A 19,735-nucleotide genomic window follows, 5' to 3' on the forward strand; every position below is an offset into this window, starting at 1 on the left:
AGAGTTTATGATTAAAACAAGTGGTTTAAAAAAACAAAGATGTACGTTGCGGTTCTCATTTCACTCACGTGTTGTCATGGTAAATAAAAACCTACCGTATCTCGTTACTTTTCTCAGTAAGCATCAAAGCAAAGACAATTTAGTTTTTTCGTTTCAATCATGTGGATCAGACAATCCCACTTTGCCCCTTAGTTCACGCTGAGCACCCCATACTTTCTCCAAGAACCACACGCCAAGAACTGACAACTTAAACATATGCGAATGTTAGTCGCAGCAATAAACTAAAAAAAAAAAAAAAACGTTTGGTAATTACTCAAAACAAAATAATTTTCACTTAAAAACTGACTTGGTAACGAGCATTGGAGAGCTGTTGATAGTATAAAACATTGTGGGAAACGACTCCCTCTGAAGTAATGTCGTTTTTGAGAAAGACGTAATTTCTCACTGAAATAATAAAATACTTATAGCTAGAAGTCTTTTATTCCTATCTGAAAGCACAAAAACTCGTCCAACAAGAGTGTTTTTTTTCTTTCATCAGTTTCACGCAACTTCGATGACCGATTGAGCCCAAATTTTCACAGACTTGTTATTTTATGCATATGATGGGATACACCTAGTGAGAAGACTGGTCTTTGACGATACCAAACGTATACTTTCTCTTTAAGGTCCAAGTTCAACCTCACAAACGAAATAACAAAGTTCTGGTCCTTTAGAATGCAGTAGAGTTTGAAATATAAAAACTGTTTGTCGTGTAAACTATTTGCAAAAAAAAAAAAAAATTATGATTGAATTTTTTTAAATTATATTATTGTTGCCCAATTAATTTGTTAACTTTATTTTCAGATGCCTGAGAAAGGCTTCAGGCCTATGAAGTCCTTCTCAGATTCAAATATTTGAGTGAGAAATAACCTCTTTTTCCAAAACTGTTTTACTCCAGAGGGAGCCGTTTCTAACAATGTTTTACATAACCAACATTCCTCTGTTGCTCGATTCCAGCATATTTTTTGAGTAGTTATAAAACGTGTCCAATGCCTTGAATGGGAACATGTTTTTTTAAAGCTTGGTTAGCAAAAAAAAAAAGAAATAATAATAATGCACTTTTCACATGTGAATTCACACGCCTAGGGGTGGTTGGGGGTGTTTCCTCCAAGCGTGAAGAAATCTGGTTTGGTTCGACGTTGTACACAAAATAATATTAGCCCACAGGTAACGTGATCTGCATGTGGAACCGTTACCTGGTGAGGGTACTTTAACCAGGCCGTCTGAGACACCAAACTAAAGGACCGATGGACGGCCTCCAAAAGTGAGACAAATTATTGCCTGAACCTTTGGGGTAAGTACATTTTAGAACACGTTTAGGAGCGTACAAAAATGTGGTGGAAAAACTAAAGGGCAAAGTAAACCTTTGTTTTTTTTTGGAACCGTTCTATTGTTTACAAATGTAGATATACGCAATAAAACTAACATCTGTAATTTTCATTTAAAAAGGTGGTCACGTTTTTGAGATATCGCCGAAAGTCCGGACTGCGCTTTACACCCATCAAGAGCTGATGTAGGCTTCTAAACAAAGCTGTCCAGTGCCATTCATTTTAAAAGTGATTACCAAACAAAAACAAATTCAAAATAATGGACAGAAACAGGAGAAACAAATTCATTCTCGGGAAAGTATTGTAAACTTGTTTCTGTAAACTGTCGACGGCAAGGAGGCGCACTATTATACACATATAAATAAAAGCAATAGCAAAACGCACGAAATGTCTTGATTTCTTTGCTATAAGGAAAACACTATAGAGAATTGATAATAAGTATAAAAAACTCGTCTAGATCACAGACTTATTTCAAACTTGTTTGCTAACAAAACAGTTGTTGACACTGTACGCAGTTTGAGATCGATGGGCCATCTGGGTCACGAGAAAGTATTGAACAGCCGGTTACACATTTTGCATGACATCGATTTAACCAAATTAAATTAATAAAAAAAGCCCACTGTGCGATGAACTCTAAACGAAAAAATGATTTTATTTATTTTTTATCAAAATAAAACTTCTCTTTTCGATAAGTGCACTGGGGTCTTTTATGATATGTGTGGTACACAACACACAGTGCCAACGGCTTTACGTCCCATCCGAAGGACGAAAGCAACATTATAAACAAGTGTCTCGCTTGAGGACACAGGTGTCAAGACTGGGGCTCGAGACTACCTTCTGCTGATCAGAAACACCAGAGTTTGAATCCGGGCTCTCCTATACAGCTAGGCCATGACACGCCATAGAGGTTATAGTTTTACAAGAATGGTGTACTCTTTGTTTTGTTTTGGCTTTGCAAATTAAAAACGCCAATGGGCATTTTCAGGGTACCGTCGATTACTACTTCAAAAATCTTGACACCCGTTGACAGAACAACGTAAACAAGCTGAGTCCCGGTTTACCGTTGAATAAATACCAAAACAGATGTATAAATGGATCCTGTACGAACGCAGAAAGACAACGGGGTTTGGGGAAAAGGCTGGTGGCAATCTCACCCCATGACCTGTTCAATTCCGGTAATGCATTCTGTTGAGCTTTATAGACGAAATAATAAACACGAAATAAAGCCCAAGAAAGAACAAGACAAGAAAAAGGGTAGAAACTTAAAAGGTATAATCTTAACTATAGCTTATTGGAAAAAAACACACTAGAATGACGCATACAACGTTATTGACCAATACGAACAGGCTGTTCTTAGAGCCACCAAAAACAACTTGGATGTTTACATGGTGCTACCGCAACCCTTGATCAGTACCAATCAGCTCTTCTTTAAAGCACGAGCCGCCACTACTCCTAAGAGAGACTCGTATACTGTATCACAGCAAACTTTACTAATTTAGTATTTTCCACCATGCATAGTCTTAAAGTTTTGTGTTATCGACTTTAGTTAAGAAGCATTGTAGTAGTTTATCGTTCGTAATAATTGTAAAGCATCAACTACCATGGTCGAGTGGTTGAGAGTACCAGAATCAAGCTCTGATGTTAAATTGTTCCAACAGAGTGTGGATTTCAGTTCGTTTTTTTTTCTTTCTTTAAATTGTCAGAATACTGTTTTCACGACTTCATTGAAGTCGAAAATTGTCGTGGCTGGGCAGAAACTTTCTAATCAATCTTGGGTGCTTCTGTTCAACAGAGTGTGGGTTTGCGTTCCGAGAGTTCCGGTTTCTTCCTTGTCTTCAGCAGAATAATATTTTCATAATGGGCGAGACAGAATTCAAATTGGAGGAGGCCACCACTTCAGAGGTCCACGGTGACCGGAAGGGTGGCATGTACTGTACCGTCTCTAGGATAGTGATGTCTCTCCTAACCGTTACTGTACTTATCGCTGCCACTGCTGTGCTGGTGTACTACCTCCCGACCCGCCCTGTCGACCAGGTTGCCACAAAACCGTCTATAGTGAATTACCCAACGGCTGCTGATGATATTACTCCAACAGGTAGGCTTACTACTTCTGCGGAATCACCCGGCAACACCACCACCACCGATCTTACCACCACCGCACAACAACCTCAACCCACGGGTGCCCCCGTCACCTTAGCCCCACCGGACGATATAATGAAGGGCCGGCTATCCAAGACGGTCCTACCGAGGCGCTACGAGCTCACCCTCCGCCCGTTCCTGTACGACGATGACGTTCCGGACTCAAAGCTCGGACAGAGATTCACTTTTGACGGCTGGGTCCGGATAAAAGTGGAGTGCATGGAAGCAACGGATGAGATCACCCTACATTCCAAGAATATCACCATACACGGTATGCCGACTGTTCATAGCGTCAGTACACTGGATAATACTGACATCTTTGAGAGTTATAAAATGATTGAAGAGTACTCTTTCTTAGTTCTCAAGTTGAAAGAGATGCTTCGACCTCATGAAGGGTATGACATCTTCATCAGATACTCCGGTATTATGGCTACTGACATACTTCTTGGTTTCTACCCGAGCAAGTACATCACATCACAGAACGAAACAAGGTAAGTTAAAACCATAACAGATAAAACAAAACAACCGAAACTTTCTTAATATTATGTAAGCCAATTTTTAAAGGCAGTGGACACTATCGGTAATTGTCAAAGACTAGCCTTCACAGTTGGTGTATCTCAACATATGCATAAAATAACTAACCTGTGAAAATTTGAGCTCTATCGGTCATCGAAGTTGCGAGATAATAATGAAAGAAAAAAACTCCCTTGTCACACGAAGTTGTGTGCGTTTAGATGGTTGATTTCGAGACCTCAAGTTCTAAACTTGAGGTCTCGAAATCAAATTCGTGGAAAATTACTTCTTTCTCAAAAACTATGTCACTTCAGAGGGAGCCGTTTCCCACAACGCTTTATACCGTCAACCTCTCCCCTTTACTCGTCACCAAGAAAGGTTTTATGCTAATAATTATTTTGAGTAATTACCAATAGTGTCCACTGCCTTTAAATGCTTTTGTTAATTTACTCAACAAATGAATGGACGTAAAACCTTAAACTTGGCAATTTACACTGGAGAGCTGTTGGTATTATAAAACATTGTTATACACGACGCCCCTAAAGTTGTTTAGTTTTAGAGAAAGTGGTAATTTCAACCGAGAAAGGCTTCAGGTCTTGTTGTTGTGTTTATTGAGTAAGAAAGTTACTCCTTCGGGTCGGACGAAAAGCAGTTGGCCCGTGTAATGGGCAATGCACGTAAAAGAACCCAGCTACACTTATAAGAGAATGTGTTTACTCGTGCAGTGGCTGCCGATTGTACAGTATAGCTACTTGTAAATCCTAGGTGCTACACAAATCGGACTCATATATTTAACAATTTTATAAACCTGCCTTAAATACAATGTATACTATTGGTAATTGTCAAAGACCAGTCTCATCACTTGTTGTATCTCAAAATATGCACAAAATAACAAACCCGTGAAAATTTGAGCTCAAATGGTCGTCGAAGTTGCGAGATAATAATGAAAGAAGAAGAAAAAAAAAAAGCACTTGTCACATGAAGTTGTGTGCATTTAGATGCTTGATTTCGAGACCTCAAAATCTTATTCTGAGGTATCGCTGGAAAAAATACTTCTGGAAAAAAAACTACGTTACTTCAGTGAGGGGCCCGTTTCTCACAATTATTTTTTATATTCGGCAGCTCCCATTGATCATTTAACCTGTAAGGTTTTATGCTAATAATTATTTTGAGTAGTTACCAATAGTGGTCAGTGCCTTAATAACATGTTTGTTCAAGTTCCTTGAGGGAGGACCTTTGTTGCACCCCAGGCAACCGAAACGTTTACCACGGAAGATACATTAATATTATGTATGGGGGGTTCGGAAGGGGAGGGGGGAGGTTGACCCCCGAAGAAGAAACACAAAGGAAACTTTTGAGTTGGCTGGCTCTATAAAAAAAAATTATATTCGAGACATTGGATACAAGAATGGCTTGAAGGGCCATGGTGCCAACTCATCAGGGCCCAATTTCATAGAGCTGCTAAGCAGAAAAATTTGCTAAGCATGAATTTTCTTCCTAGATAAAAACGGGATTACCAACCAAATTTCCATGTGATTTTCTGGATAAATAAACAACAGGTGAATACTAGTAACAAGCAATATGAAACAAATCGAAATTTGGTTTGGTAATCCTGTTTCTATCAAGGAAGAAGTTTCATGATAAGCGAATTTGTGTGCTTAGCAGCTCTATGAAATTGGGCCCAGTTCTCTAACTATCGGATGTTGCATAAAGCATAACTCCACTGCTGTTTCATGTTGGAAGGCAATGACTTAATTATAATAAACTTTTATGAAGTAGTATAGTGACCAATATATCAAAAACCATATAACGGAGTCAAACAAGAACAGGGTGATAAAAACCCACGACCTCTAAACTATTATTGATTACAGATACATCGCCACTACCCAGATGGAAGGACCTTACGCCCGCCGTGTCCTGCCGTGCTTCGACGAGCCTACGTTCAAGGCATCTTACGACGTACAACTAGAACATCGTACGGACATGAGCGCCTTATCTAATGGCATTGATATACGACGTATACAGTTGGACAGCCACTGGTCTAGGACTTACTTCAAGAGGGTGCCTTCAATGCCGACGTATCTTCTTGCATTTGTAGTACACGACTTTTCGTCCATCAATGTCACGAACGCACACGGATGTTTGGTAAATCAGTATTAATGTTCAACCACATTATGTCAATACTGAGACTGCAAGTTAAACCCCTGATACCACAAACCATTAATAGCCAATTGAAACAGATCCACTTCCATCTTCAAAGAGCAAAGGAAATATCAATTACTTTGGTTTGTTTGCAATCTTCTCATTTTCCAGGTTCATTCCTTTATTGATTTATTTTGTTGACGACCAATATCAATCCCTTCCTTGAGTTACTGTATTGAAATTCTTGAGATGTTTTCGAATCCACTTTTAGGAGGAGATATTTTTAGTCGATGAACTTTTATCTCTCGGTGATAACATTAATGTGATTGGTTTTCAGATTCGCATTAGGTGCACTAATTAGCAAGTCTTGTACCTCCTCAATACAATTCTTGATTGGTTTACAGATTCGCATTTGGTGCAACACAATTCACAAACAAGCCTTGTTTCTTTACCTTCTCAATATAATTCTTGATTGGTTTCCAGATTCGCATTTGGTGCGAGACCGAATTAACTGACTATGCTTCGTACGCCCTCAATGTCTCAGAATCAATCCAGACGTATTTCGATGACTACTTGGACAATGAGTTCCCATTGGATAAACAAGGTGAGAATCCCAAATACGAATCGTCATTGATCTTCAAGTTTGCTGTGCTTTTGTTTTGTTGTGGTGTTGGGGTGTGCTGAATTCCGGAACCTTTATCAAGACCAAGGACAGGAACAAAAAAGGGAAAAACAAAAATAAGGACTCCATGGAGAAATTCTTAGGAATGGGGTGCTCCACAATGAATATTGTGTCAAAACTCCATGGGAAACTGGTGCAGTAAGTGCAGGAACAAAGGACATTTTAATGTGAACAAAAGAATGCTTCACAAGGATGCATTTTGTGAATGTGAGTTCAACCTCATTATCACCAACTACACGTTCGAAATTGTTGTCACCAACTACAAGTACAAAAAATCACAAGCTTCACGTTAAAAAATGTTATTACCAACTACACAATTAAACATTTTACCAACAACTGTAATTTGATAATCGAAAAAATAATCACCGAGTACACGTTCAATAAATGTATCACCAACTACAAGTTAAAAATGTTTACCACCAACTGCAAACAACAGTTTTTTTTTTTGTTTTTTTTTTTTTTTGGGGGGGGGGGGGGCTGTTCTAGCTACCAGGCAATCTAGGTGGTCTAGTTTGTAAGTCACTTCTATAGATGCAAAGGTCATGAGTTCGAATCTCACCCGTGTATAATGCTTGTGATAGTTTTCACTGACCCAAAGAAAGTACTTAGTAAAAGAAAAAAGAAAAAATGTTCTTTATCCCAGATGCAAATTTGTTCAGTTATTTTAATTTGTGTTTTGTTTTTAAGATCACATCGCCATACAGGAGTTTTTTTTCGGAGCAATGGAGAACTGGGGCCTGATCACGTACAGGGATATAACGCTACTCTACGACGAGGCTATGTATGGAAGCGGCAGATACGTCGCATTAATGATAACCCACGAGCTCGCTCATATGGTTAGTTCATGTTTTGTCTTCATTGGTTAAAGAAACTTCCCCTTTTGTGTAATTACTCAAAATAGTTGTTTGCATAAAAACGGGTAATGAGCAATAGCGATGTTTTGATAATGATTACTTATTGTGAGGAACGGCTCCCTCTGTAGTAAACGTAGTTTGGGGGAAATGGGTAATTTCTCACTCAAAATTAGATAACACTTCCCATCTTAACACATTTTTATTCATCTGAGAGCAAACGAATTTTAAAACAAATTGTTATGTCTGTCATTGCTCTCTTGCAACTGCGATGGCTAGTTTAGTCCAACGTTTCATAGGTTTGCTATTTTATGCTTATGTGGATTTTCACAAAACTTAAAGTCACCTGGAAATATAATTTTTTCTTCTTCAAACATCAGAGTTTATGTTTCTGAACAATAACATTATTTTTTTGAGTAATTGAATGTAACGATTTACATTTAAAAAAATAATAAAGTTGTGTAGGGGTGACTCCGCCTACCCCGTTTGTGACGTAAATCGAGTCAGACTTTACCTCGATCGAAAATCGAACACACGTACGTGCAAGTACATTCAAGTCCTATAGTCATGAGTTTGTACGTTTCGTAATAGTTTTTCATGCATTTTTTCGGCAAATGTCGACAAGGTGTATTGCTGCTGGATGCAGCAAAACACTACTAAAGATGGGGTCGGTTTGCAAGTCTTTTCCAGCGCTGTGCAGCAAACACTTCGAACCGTCGTGCTTCGAGAATCCGGATTACACTACACATTTTGACGTTTTTAGAAAAGTTTTTTTCTAAAACATGACGTCATCCCCACAATTTTTCCAGCTAAAGGGGAGGTCGAAGAAGGTACCTGAAAGACGTAACGAACCTCTAAGAGCATTTGCCCAACGTGAAAAAAAATCAAGTGTTGTTTCAACTTTGAGGGCATGTTTTTAGCTTGCGCCACGCGTCACTATCTTGTGTTGGCACTGCATGCAATATTAATCGCGCCTCGATTGACATCACGAACAGCGCCCTCTCGGGGCGGGCTTATTTTCAAATTTGTAAATAACATGGACAGTAATTTTTTGAAACCTTAGTTAATTGTTTATTCATATTCCACTCATCAAAACACATGTTTTAGTGACAACAGCTTTATTTTGACAAAATACCACTTCCGGGTGACTTTAACGCAACTGCATAAGTCCTCTTGCGCAACGTTCATGGCGCAACTTGCGCCATGAACGTTCTCTTTACCCAAGGGGTATAAGTGGGTAACTGTAAGGGCAGAGATACATATTTTAATTGATTTTCTTTGTGCGCTTGATTATTTGGCAGCACAGGCTGTATACTCCCCAGCACAGGCTGTATTCTAAAAAAGGGAGCTGAGATGGTTTAATGGGTGAAATAACATGGCCCAGTGTCCAGGTGTAATAATGTTGAAGCGCCATGAGCGTAACTGCGTGACGGACCTGAACGCTGAGCAACTATTATGAACAAAATCTGGCATTCAAATTAAAGTTAGCCCCAAGAGTTTGTAAATATCCATGTGGTGACATTAAAGTACCGTATTGGTTTGACATTATTTTCGCAATAGAAAGGTAGACTACTATCAAATGAATCTTTTTATACATTTTGTTTTCTCTCCTGCCCAGTGGTTTGGAAATCTTGTCACCATGGACTGGTGGAACGACCTCTGGCTGAATGAAGGTTTCGCTACGTATATGCAGCATATCGGCATCGATCTTGTGTTACCGGAGTTAAAAATTGTATGATGACAGCACAAAATTTACAAAATGGTCCATTACAAAAAAAAAAAAAAAAAAAAACACCGGGCGGCTCACTCACTGGCACCCAACTCTTGTTTAGACAATTCTTGTGCATTGCGAGTAACACACCGTGCGAGGTTGCGGTACAGTAGCTCTTTTGACAATTCCTATTAAATACTAACAACGAAGTAGATCAGGAAGGCTCTATTCCACTTCAAATAAAGAGAGATCAATCATTGAAGAGAGGAGGGGTACAAATATTTATTAACATCAATTCTTCTCTCTCCTGCTTTTTACTTTCAGTCCGAACAATTTTACGCGAATCGAGTATCATTCGCTTTATACGTGGATGGTACCGGTGTATACCCCTCCCTCAGGGAGCCAGTCTATGCAACGGAAGGCGACATACTAGGACAATTTAACGGAATTACATATGAAAAGGTAAATGGGTTCAGATCGATAGTAATAGAAGTGTTTTACATGACTGTTTCTAACAATGGCAGAACTGACAAATATTGGCTTCTTGTACAGCGCGCACATCTGGGTGGCATGGTTGGCATGTGCGTAAAGCGCTCGCCTCTCACCAAGGTGACCCCGGTTCGGTTTCGGCCATGGCCGTATTATGTGAGTTGAGTTGTGGGTTGGTTCTCTGCTGTACTTCCGATCTTGCTAATAATGCGTTGATGTGGCTGGCAGCCAAAGGCGCCCTTGCATGCCTGCTTCTCGAACACGCTGTAGCAGCGCCCCCGCAATTCAGTTCTTAGCTGAGTGTAAGGATGATTACCCCCCCCCCCAAATTTTTAATACTTATACTATTATTAATATTACTCAGTGACGCCCACGCAAGGCACTTTAATCCATAGTTTTTCCAGTAATGTTATGGGACTACGTTTGAATTATGAGGTCTACTCCTTTTTATATCATAATTTATAATGGTTTACAAAGTGATGTGGCGCATTATACTGCCAATCCAGGTTTGATTGTTTGCAAGATCACTTCGTCTTCCTTCACTGAATTTAAAAATAAACAAAACTTGACATAGCGCATCACCCTACTACAAGCCAAGGCCCAGTTTCAAAGAGCTGTTTAAAAACACAAAGTAGCTCTTTGAAGTTGGGCCCTGATATAGCAAACGAAACAAAGTCTACAGAGACTTAAAGTCAGTGTACACTATTGGTAATTGTCAAATACCAGTCTTCTCACTTGCTGTATCCCAATATATGCATAAAATAACAAACCTGTGAAAATTTGAGCTCGAATGATCGTCGGAGTTGTGAGATAACTATGAAAGAAAAAAACACCCTTGTCAAACGAAGTTGTGTGCATTCAGATGCTTGATTTCGGGACCTCAAATTCTAAACTTGAGGTTTCGTAATCAAATTCGTTGAAAATTACTTCTTTCTCGAAAGCTACATTACTTTAGAGGGAGCCGTTTCTCACAAGGCTCTTTACTATTAACCTCTCCCCCTTACTCGTTACCAACTTAGGTTTTATGCTAATAATTATTTTGAGTAATTACCAATAGTGTCCACTGCCTTTAAAAGTCCTCTACACGATTCTGCTATTTCTAGTCAGTCTTCTATTTTTCAAAGGGAGGATCTATCCTGTGGATGCTTGAGCATTTCTTGACTCTGGATGTCTTCAACCAAGGAATACGAAACTACCTCAAGGAGCGGGCCTACAAGAATGCCAATGCGGAACATCTTTGGGAAGAACTTACCTACGTAAGCATACCTTTTGACAAAGACATTCGATAAGTTATGGGAGACTTTGGAACGCTAGGTGGCAGCAGACTTATCATGTAAATTTCCATACATCTTGTTGCATGTAACGGAACAATCTTTCCTTTTTCGGACTAATATAAAGAATGAGCCGAACTGAGCACCCAAACACACTAAATAAATAACTTAAAAAAGGCAAAAAAAGAAAAGAAAAAAAATCTGAAAGTTAAAGTGCCCACCATGAGATGATTTTGAATTGTTCTCACACTGGTCCTTTTTATTGGAAAAGTAAGCATTATTTTGGAATCAAATTGCTGGGCAGAGCTCACTATCGAAACATATTTAATTACATAATACTTGATATCATTTTTCACTTTCTCCAAGGCGGATAAAGACGTCGGGAAACACGACGTGAAGAGAATCATGGATACGTGGACCCTACAGCCAGGCTATCCTCTCATCACTCTGACAAGAACCGGACAAGATATTGTGGCTACACAAAAAAGATTCATGTTTAACTTCAATGCCAACAGATCGACAGAATTTGACGATCTCGGGTAAGGCAATGGTATCCCAATTATTTGAGGACCAAGTAATAAACAGAGGAAAGCGGACCGGGTACATGTCTTAAAGGCAGTGGACACTATTGGTAATTACTCAAAATAATTATTGGCATAAAACCTTTCCTGGTGACGAGTAATGGGGAGAGGTTCATGGTATAAAACATTGTGAGAAATGGCTCCCTCTGAAGTGCCATAGTTTTCGAGAAAGAAGTAATTTTCCACGAATTTGATTTCGAGACCTCAGATTTAGAACTTGAGGTCTCGAAATCAACCATCTAAACGCACACAACTTCGTGTGACAAGGGTTATTTTTCTTTCATTATTATCCCGCAACTTCGATGACCGATTGAGCTCAAATTTTCACAGGTTTGTTATTTTATGCATATGTTGAGATACACCAACTGTAAAGGCTAGTCTTTGACATTTACCAATAGTGTCCACTGCCTGTAATCACTTTGGATTGAACAATGACAAGTTGATCAGAGCTAGCTGGATTTGAACCAGCGACTTCCGGATCAGTGGGCTGATATCAAAAGGAAATCTGTCCTCGGAGATTCTATCCCACATGGATAATAAACATGTGCTGGAGGAGATTGTTTTGAAGAAGTGGGATATTTAGATAGATGGAAATTTTATTTTACTTACAATAGTCATCACAGCATATCAACTGAAGTGCATGCAACGTACTACACAGACAGCCTAGGGAACAAAACCTCCGGTCACACAAGTACTCCACCTGTGTATTGGCGGTCTTTAACAATTATCAGTTGGAGGGTGCCATTTTAGAAGCAATTGACCCATCAAACTACCGCACATAGCCAGGGATCACGTCCCAGTCTATGATAAAACCTGGGAACCGGCATCCAAAGGAAATGTGACATTTTAAACTATTATAAATAGAAAGAATTAACCACCATAAGAGAAATATCCATAGGATTTTCTGACGTCGTTTATTAAGGGAACCCTAGATCGGGTCACTTGCGGCACCTTTGCAAACTCGGCACCCAAAAACTCGGCACCTACAAACTCAGCACCAACAAACTCGGTTCCTACAAACTCGGCACCTTGCAAACTGGCACCAACAAACTCGGCACCTTGCCAACCTGGCACCTACAAACTCAGCACATGCACAAAAACAAGCTTGGCACCTTCCAAAAGCGGCCAAATATTACTGCTCTTTGTCAACACAAGTTATTCGTCAATAGACCATGCTTCCAAAAACTATTTCACGCAGAATATCTCATTTATTCTTTTACATTTTTTTAATTTTTTTTTTAATGTTTTGCCAGGCACCGTTGGTACGTTCCGCTGACGTACGTGTATAAATCCGGACCGTCGGATCAGTTTGACAAACCGGAACAGGTATGGATGGAACCAGCGGACCAGTACTGTGAGTCTCTCATAATTAAATTGTTTACAAATTAATCAATGAATGTTTACGAGCCATAGAAAAAACAAAGGGCTTAGAACTATAGAAAAGGTTGAACACAGATGACACAAAATCCACTACACGACGACGTCTCAAATAGTTTTAAAAGATAAATCCCAAGACACAATTTAAAGAACAAAATGAAATAATCGCAAAGTTCAATACTATACCATACACAGCATTAAATTAGCGCTGAACACGGTTGTTTCTTAGCGCACATTCAATATTTTCCTGTGGGACTACTTTTGAAATGATAATTATGAAACCTACTCTTTAATACGTAGAACAATGTAATGGTTGACATAGTGCTGTATACGAGCAATGTAATAGTCACAGCTCAGTACGTGGCTTGATGGTGCACGGATTTAAAAACAATTACATTTTGTGTTTTGAAGGTCCCCCTATTTGTCACAAATAAGTCCTTTCTATAACAGAACGGTCCAGCAGATACTCAATGAGGTTTCCACAACATTATTTCCTATAGACAGATGACTTACACATGGCCACAATAAAAAGATCAATTTAACAAAGAAAATTGTAAGGGTTCTCTATTCGCTGAGGGCGCACTTGGTATCCATACACTATGGATTTATGGGATGAAAGTAAATAATGAGTATATTGGTCCATTATTTCAGTTCTTTCATTTAAATCTGACACATGTACAATTTGCTACTCTTGCTTAAACTTACTTCTGATTTTTGTAGGATTTGACATTTTGCATTGAGGAAGATAACTAAGAGAGGTTTTGCGGTAACAACCTTTCAAAAATCTTTAAGTGGTGTTGGTTCTGAAAAGAACCGCTGGTTAAGGATTCAACGTTTCGATCAGTCTACTCTGATTGTTTTCAGGAGAATGCATGATTTGTTTCTGAGTTTTGATTCTTTTTTTTTGTCTGTAGCTTATATCAAATTACCGGACGAGGCTGCCTCTGATGACTGGTACCTTGCCAACGCCAAGATGGTTGGTTTCTATCGGGTCAATTACGAAGACGACAACTGGCAACGTCTCCTGGACCAAGCCGCTGTCGATCCAAGCGTACGTTTTTCTTGATTCGTTTTGTTTATCAATGCCTTGGACAAAATATCATAGATTGACATTGTGTAGTAATGTAGAGTATACGCAAACTGTTCAAAGTACTAAATTTGCTTTTGGTACAATGCGTACTCTGATGTTGTCAGCAGAGTGTGTGTTCTGATCCTGGCCGTGATCACTGGTACGTTTGAGCAAGGCACTTAACCATGATGCTTCGTCCTTCGGATGGGACGTAAAGCCGTTGGTCCCGTGTGTTGTGTAAAAAAAAAACTGCACTTTACGAAAAAGATAAGGGGTTGGCCCCGGTGTTCTTGATTTGATTAGCAGCACATTGCGCTACAGCACCCTGTAAACCATTACATGGTGCTAAGGATTAGGTCTCATTTAATTCAAACGTAGTCCCACATACCTTGAGGGAAAAACTGCATGTTACAGCGCCAGCCGTCGATTTCACAGAACTCTTCCTAACTTAAAACTAATCTTGGGACTTTATGACGAGTCCCAACCCTGTACTGTATCATGCAAACCTTACGATTAATCCTAAGTTATGACGAGTTAATACTCGTCATAAATGGACATAAGACGAGACTTATCTCTTTGTGAAATCGACGGCAGGAGCATCACTTAGTGACGGAGATGCGCGTTATAAGAAGCCATCATTGTTCTATAAGCCTCTATAATAATTTGACTGTGATAAACAACTTTACTTTCAACAGGTTTTCCCAGAGGAGACTAAGGTTGGACTGATCGACCTAACTCATTACCTTTCGATAGCTGAAGTCATTCCTAGATACATATATCAAAACTTCTCCACATATTTTGGACCGTCTTCCCCTTCAACGCGCAGGGCTGTGGTAGCAACATCCTCGTACTTCGCCAAGATGCTGCTGAGAAATGACACGGGTCGATCCCAACCAGCCTCCCCAGTACAGGTAAGATTAGAAAGTCGAATACATGTCCGTGAAAGGCACTGGACACTATAAAATACAAAATAACCATCAGCATACAAACTTACTTGGCAACGAGCAACAGAGAGCTGTCGATAATATAAAGCATTTGGGGAAACGACTCCCTCTGCTGCAGTAAAGTAGTTTCTCACTTAAATAATAAAATACTTCAGCTGAGAAGCCTTTTATTATGCAGCTAAAATATCTGAAAGCACACAGAGTAATGCAACAAATAAATGGTATGTTTTCTCTTATTAATGTCTTTCAAATTACGATGACCGATTGAATCTAAATTGTTTACATGTTTGTTATTTTGTGCATGCGTTGGAACCTCTGGATTGTAGTAAGTCTAGACTTAGATAACGTAGATGTATACATAAAATTTAACATGAAAACATTTTCATTGCCATTTCATTTGGTGTTTTTACTTGACAGAACTATATGCAGCAGTTGATAGAGCCATTGTATGCTGAGTCGGGTTGGGATGACTCCTTTACACCAGATATTCAAAGGTATAACACAATTTTCAGAACGCTTGGTGGCAGCAGACATACCAGGTAAAATCGGTTGTTCTCGATAATGTGCGCACGCTCAGAACTACGTTCACAATGGAAACTTACCTGGTAAGTCTGCTGCCACCTAGCGCCGCAAAGTCTCCCATTATAGTGACACTGGAGTGAACTAGTTTTGCGTAATATTTAAACCGTTGTATAAAAAGTAAACAGTTTTTATTTTCTATTTTACCCCATATATGATTATTAAAAAAGCCTATTAACATAATTTTTAAACGCGACCCTCAGATGTTCACAACTGTTGTTTCAGGGATAACGTTCCCTGCCAAACCCAGAACACGGCACCCACGTCTTATTAACCCATCCGAAGAACAAAAACAAAATGTTGGTAACAGTATTAGTGTTAGTGTCACCACCGGGACTGAAAACCTTACTGTTTATAATATTATACCAGTGTTCGTTTTCCCTAACAGACAACGAAGAAATAAACACCAATTTGATGTGACGTCTGCCGCTTGTTTCCATAGCAACATCCACTGCGTTGACAAAGCATCATCATTAGTGAAAGCATACATGGACGAGGAAAAACCTATCACGTGAGAAACTTGTTTGGCATTTTCATTTTAATTACACCTTTTTGGGGGATATTCATGTGCCCACACAATATTAGCCAGCCCCGGGCTATGTTTCGTGGCCAAGCGGTTCAGTCCACCGGTTCCAGTCTCTGGTGTTGTCCGCATCAAAGTGTGGGTCGACTCCCGGTCATGACACTTTGGAAGGTCGTGCATGCTACTCTACCAGCCAGTCTCGTACGGTTTGATAATATATGTCAAAACCCTTTTACGGACTTGTAAATGTTCCGCTAAAGGCAGTTTAATTTTTGTCGATGGCCTAAAACCGGTTTAGTGGAGTACTTTGAAGTGGTTAACAAAGGGTTCTTTTGCTAAAAGTGAATAAGAAACATCGGGTCTAGTCCAGGGACCTACGGCTTTATGTCACACATGAAGGACAACGGCAATATTGTTGTCTTGTAAATGCGATCTATCATTAAAAAAAAAAAAAAAAGAACACAGTTTTCCTGGAAAAAAAGTATACGAAAGACTCTGGCTCGTTGATTGCAGAAGGTGGTGAATTATTGCATCCATTTGTATAATTAAAAGCTTGGAAAATGAATGGCTTAGACCTTCTTTAGTTACACGGAGGCAGGCAATCAGTTTTATTTATTTTTTTAAATATTGTTTTCCTCAGAGTCTCCCCGAACCTTAGGTCAGTCGTGTATTGTAATGGTATTCGTTTCGGTGGCCGACCAGAGTGGAACTATGGATGGGAAATGATGCAGACGACAACTGACCGACAAGAGAGGGCGCGATGGATGAGCGCCCTCACCTGTTCAAGGGACTCTTCACTTTTGAAAAGGTACTATGATAGCCTGGTTCCCTGTTATTCCCAAGGAGAGAGACAGGTTTTGGTTTTTTAATAATAATACAAAACTATATCATTGGTTGAACGTGCAGTTTCCAAGCTTGAAGTCGTATGCATGTAGCGTGCAAAAAGTTTGTATGTACATGTGTACCTACACATGTACATTGCATGTGGTGTTGTTTTTATATGTACGTGTATATACGTAGGATTTGACTGTGAAGCTCGTTATGAAATGTATGCGAGGTCAAAACTGTAAGATCTGGCGCAACTCGGGAGCCTCGAATTGTGACAGAAATGTTCAGGCTAGGATCAGCTTATTTTTAAATGAAACTCATGCCTCTTTTTCTCGAATTTATTTGGATTGACATCTGATTATGTCAGTTATTTGCAGACGGTGCTTGAGCAAGGCCTCGGCCTAGACCTACATCGTGGCGAGGCTGCGCTTATCCTAATAGGCGTAGCCGAGAATCCAGCTGGTTACCAAGTAGCCTGGGACTTCATCCGCAGTAACTGGGAAGGGACTTACGAGCTGTAAGAAAACTTTATGTTCGTACTATATAAACCGTTTGTGTAAAAACAAAAATGAAGTACATCATGTATGCGCTAAAGCCCGCAGACAAGGTTCAATATTGTTATAGGGTTTAGATTTAAACCATCTGGGAAAACATCTATACTGTTGTTGTTTCATGAAAAGCGTGGCGTTTTTTGGCTTAGCGGTTAAAATAAACGGATTCAAACTCATTGTGTTTCTTATCTCAGCAGAGTGTGGGTTCGTGTCCACATCGTGACACATGTATTAGCAAGGCACTTAACCATGATGCGTCGTCCTTCGGATGGGGCGTAAAGCCGTTGGTCCCGTGTTTTGTGTTGCGACTCGTAAAATATCCCTGTGCACTTGTCGAAAATAGAAGGGGTTCGCCCCGGTGCTCCTAGTTTGACTGGCGGAAATAGCGCCACAGCCCTTGTACACCATTACATGTTGCTATAAAGTAACAGAAGTATATATATCATCATTCAGGAAAATACTGTATGTTACAGCGCCAGGGACGTCACTTTCAAGTTTAAAAAAAGTACTCGGCTTCATCTAAGATGAGTTGTCAATATAACCATAATTAATTGACGTCACACTTTCCGTGGTAAATAAGTGTGATTTGCAATCTGAAAAATCTTAGCTCTCTCTGAAACCGGTTGCGAACTTTGTAATAAGTTTACTCAATAAATTTACTAAATTTCTCTCATTTTGTCTTTCAATAAAATGATTACTAAAGTGTATCTTATTCTTCCAGGTTGAAAGGAAATCGTGAGATTTCAATATCCGATGTCTTTGGAGAAGTTACGTCTTTTTTCAACACACAGGAGGAGCTGCAAGAGGTTTGTTGCAATATGGATTATCATACTATTGCATTTTTATTAACAACTTTTATTAGGGGAATAAAAGTGTAGCGACGAAACGGCAGTTTAAAAACGAGTCACTACTCCTTTTTCCCCATTCATAAACGCCTTTTGTTTAAAAACGTATACAGTTTTATAGACACTATAAAAGTTTGCTTCGTAGCGAAAATCTGAGGTTTGTACTCATTTTTTTTTCAAAATTTTGTACAAAATCGGAAGATGTCTCAACAGGCTCCTTGCAACAGGGTTGACAATACATTTTAAGTTTGAATATCAATTTTCATCTAATCGTTTCATTTCCAGTTGTTGGACTTTGGGTCGAGTCACCGCCTCGGTGTGCTGAAGTACGCGTACCAAGCGGCCATTATTGAGACGGAGGTTAACATACGATGGATGGTCAACAGTGCGCAGCAAACAGACCAATGGATCGCGTCAATTGTTTGAAAGTAAATACATCCAAGCCCGGACGAGAGCGCAATGGCATGATCAGAACCAACACAAACAACTACACCAAAGAGCTCAACCACGACTATGACTTTAAAGTGGCCATGACAGCAACGACAATTTGGGTTAATAATGACCACAAAAGACATTTTGCTCGAATAAACTATACAATTCCTTGTGGAATCTTTTTTTTTCTTATATACATCATATTTTTTTGTAGTCCATTAAGCGTTTTTGTTTTCTGTTCTGTTTAACTTGTCTCTGTCTGTTCATAGGCTGATTTACTACAATGCTTGGCTTGTCAAATCGGCCTCCACACTGTTCACTTTCTTTGACTTTAAAAACCTTACACATTGCATATGTGGGATTTTTTTGGAGGCCTCAACACCTTTTGAGTTTATATGTGGGATTTTCTTTGGAGGCCTCAACACCTTTTGAGTTTATTAATTTGTTAGTTTTGTTTTATAAAATGTTTTAATATAAGAGGAACTCCATTTACGGTTAAGACGTAGAATAATCAAACATAAATCAGTTTGATGTATTTCTGTAACGAAATTTCACACTTACAATTTTTAAGGGATGTTTTATTAAATAGATTATTTCAGAAATAATATGAACCCGTTTATTCCTTTGTATGCAATTATGGGATTTTTTTCGGAGGCCTCAACACCTTTTGAGTTTATTAATTTATTAGATTGTTTTCTAAAATGTTTTGATATTAGAGGAACTCCCCTTACGGTTAAGACGAATAATCGAATCATTTTTTTTTTTTAATCGGGGCTTTTTAAACGAAAACGGGAAAATTAGAGCCACAAACATATCCTCTAGATCCGCACTACAACGTACA

At 39.2% G+C, this 19,735-nt stretch overlaps 1 protein-coding gene across 1 annotated transcript; it reads left to right on the top strand.

Annotated features, from left to right (window-relative positions):
- The first annotated feature begins 1,294 nt into the window (after positions 1–1,294).
- On the top strand, positions 1,295–19,394 carry LOC139937586 (aminopeptidase N-like). The gene is made up of 18 exons (XM_071932795.1): positions 1,295–1,333; positions 3,160–3,997; positions 5,891–6,164; positions 6,645–6,765; positions 7,531–7,679; positions 9,313–9,426; positions 9,730–9,867; positions 11,019–11,150; positions 11,532–11,704; positions 13,000–13,100; positions 14,038–14,174; positions 14,888–15,103; positions 15,554–15,630; positions 16,104–16,226; positions 16,879–17,046; positions 17,434–17,583; positions 18,339–18,423; positions 18,748–19,394. Exons 2-18 carry the CDS (start codon positions 3,225–3,227, stop codon positions 18,886–18,888), a joined length of 3,072 nt encoding a protein of 1,023 aa, XP_071788896.1. The 5' UTR covers positions 1,295–1,333; positions 3,160–3,224; the 3' UTR covers positions 18,889–19,394.
- Positions 19,395–19,735: the final 341 nt, after the last annotated feature.

Source organism: Asterias amurensis, chromosome 5, assembly GCF_032118995.1.
Source record: "Asterias amurensis chromosome 5, ASM3211899v1".
In the NCBI taxonomy this organism is placed as follows: Eukaryota; Metazoa; Echinodermata; class Asteroidea; order Forcipulatida; family Asteriidae; genus Asterias; species Asterias amurensis.

What these genes read in the sequence shown, in the direction of transcription:
- LOC139937586 (XM_071932795.1), top strand. Translation starts at nt 3,225, where the DNA reads ATGGGCGAGACAGAATTCAAATTGGAGGAGGCCACCACTTCAGAGGTC. An exon ending in GTTCCCATTGGATAAACAAG is followed by an intron (nt 6,766 to 7,530) that starts GTGAGAATCCCA and finishes TTTGTTTTTAAG; the next exon opens with ATCACATCGCCATACAGGAG. An exon ending in TGGGAAGGGACTTACGAGCT is followed by an intron (nt 17,584 to 18,338) that starts GTAAGAAAACTT and finishes TTATTCTTCCAG; the next exon opens with GTTGAAAGGAAATCGTGAGA.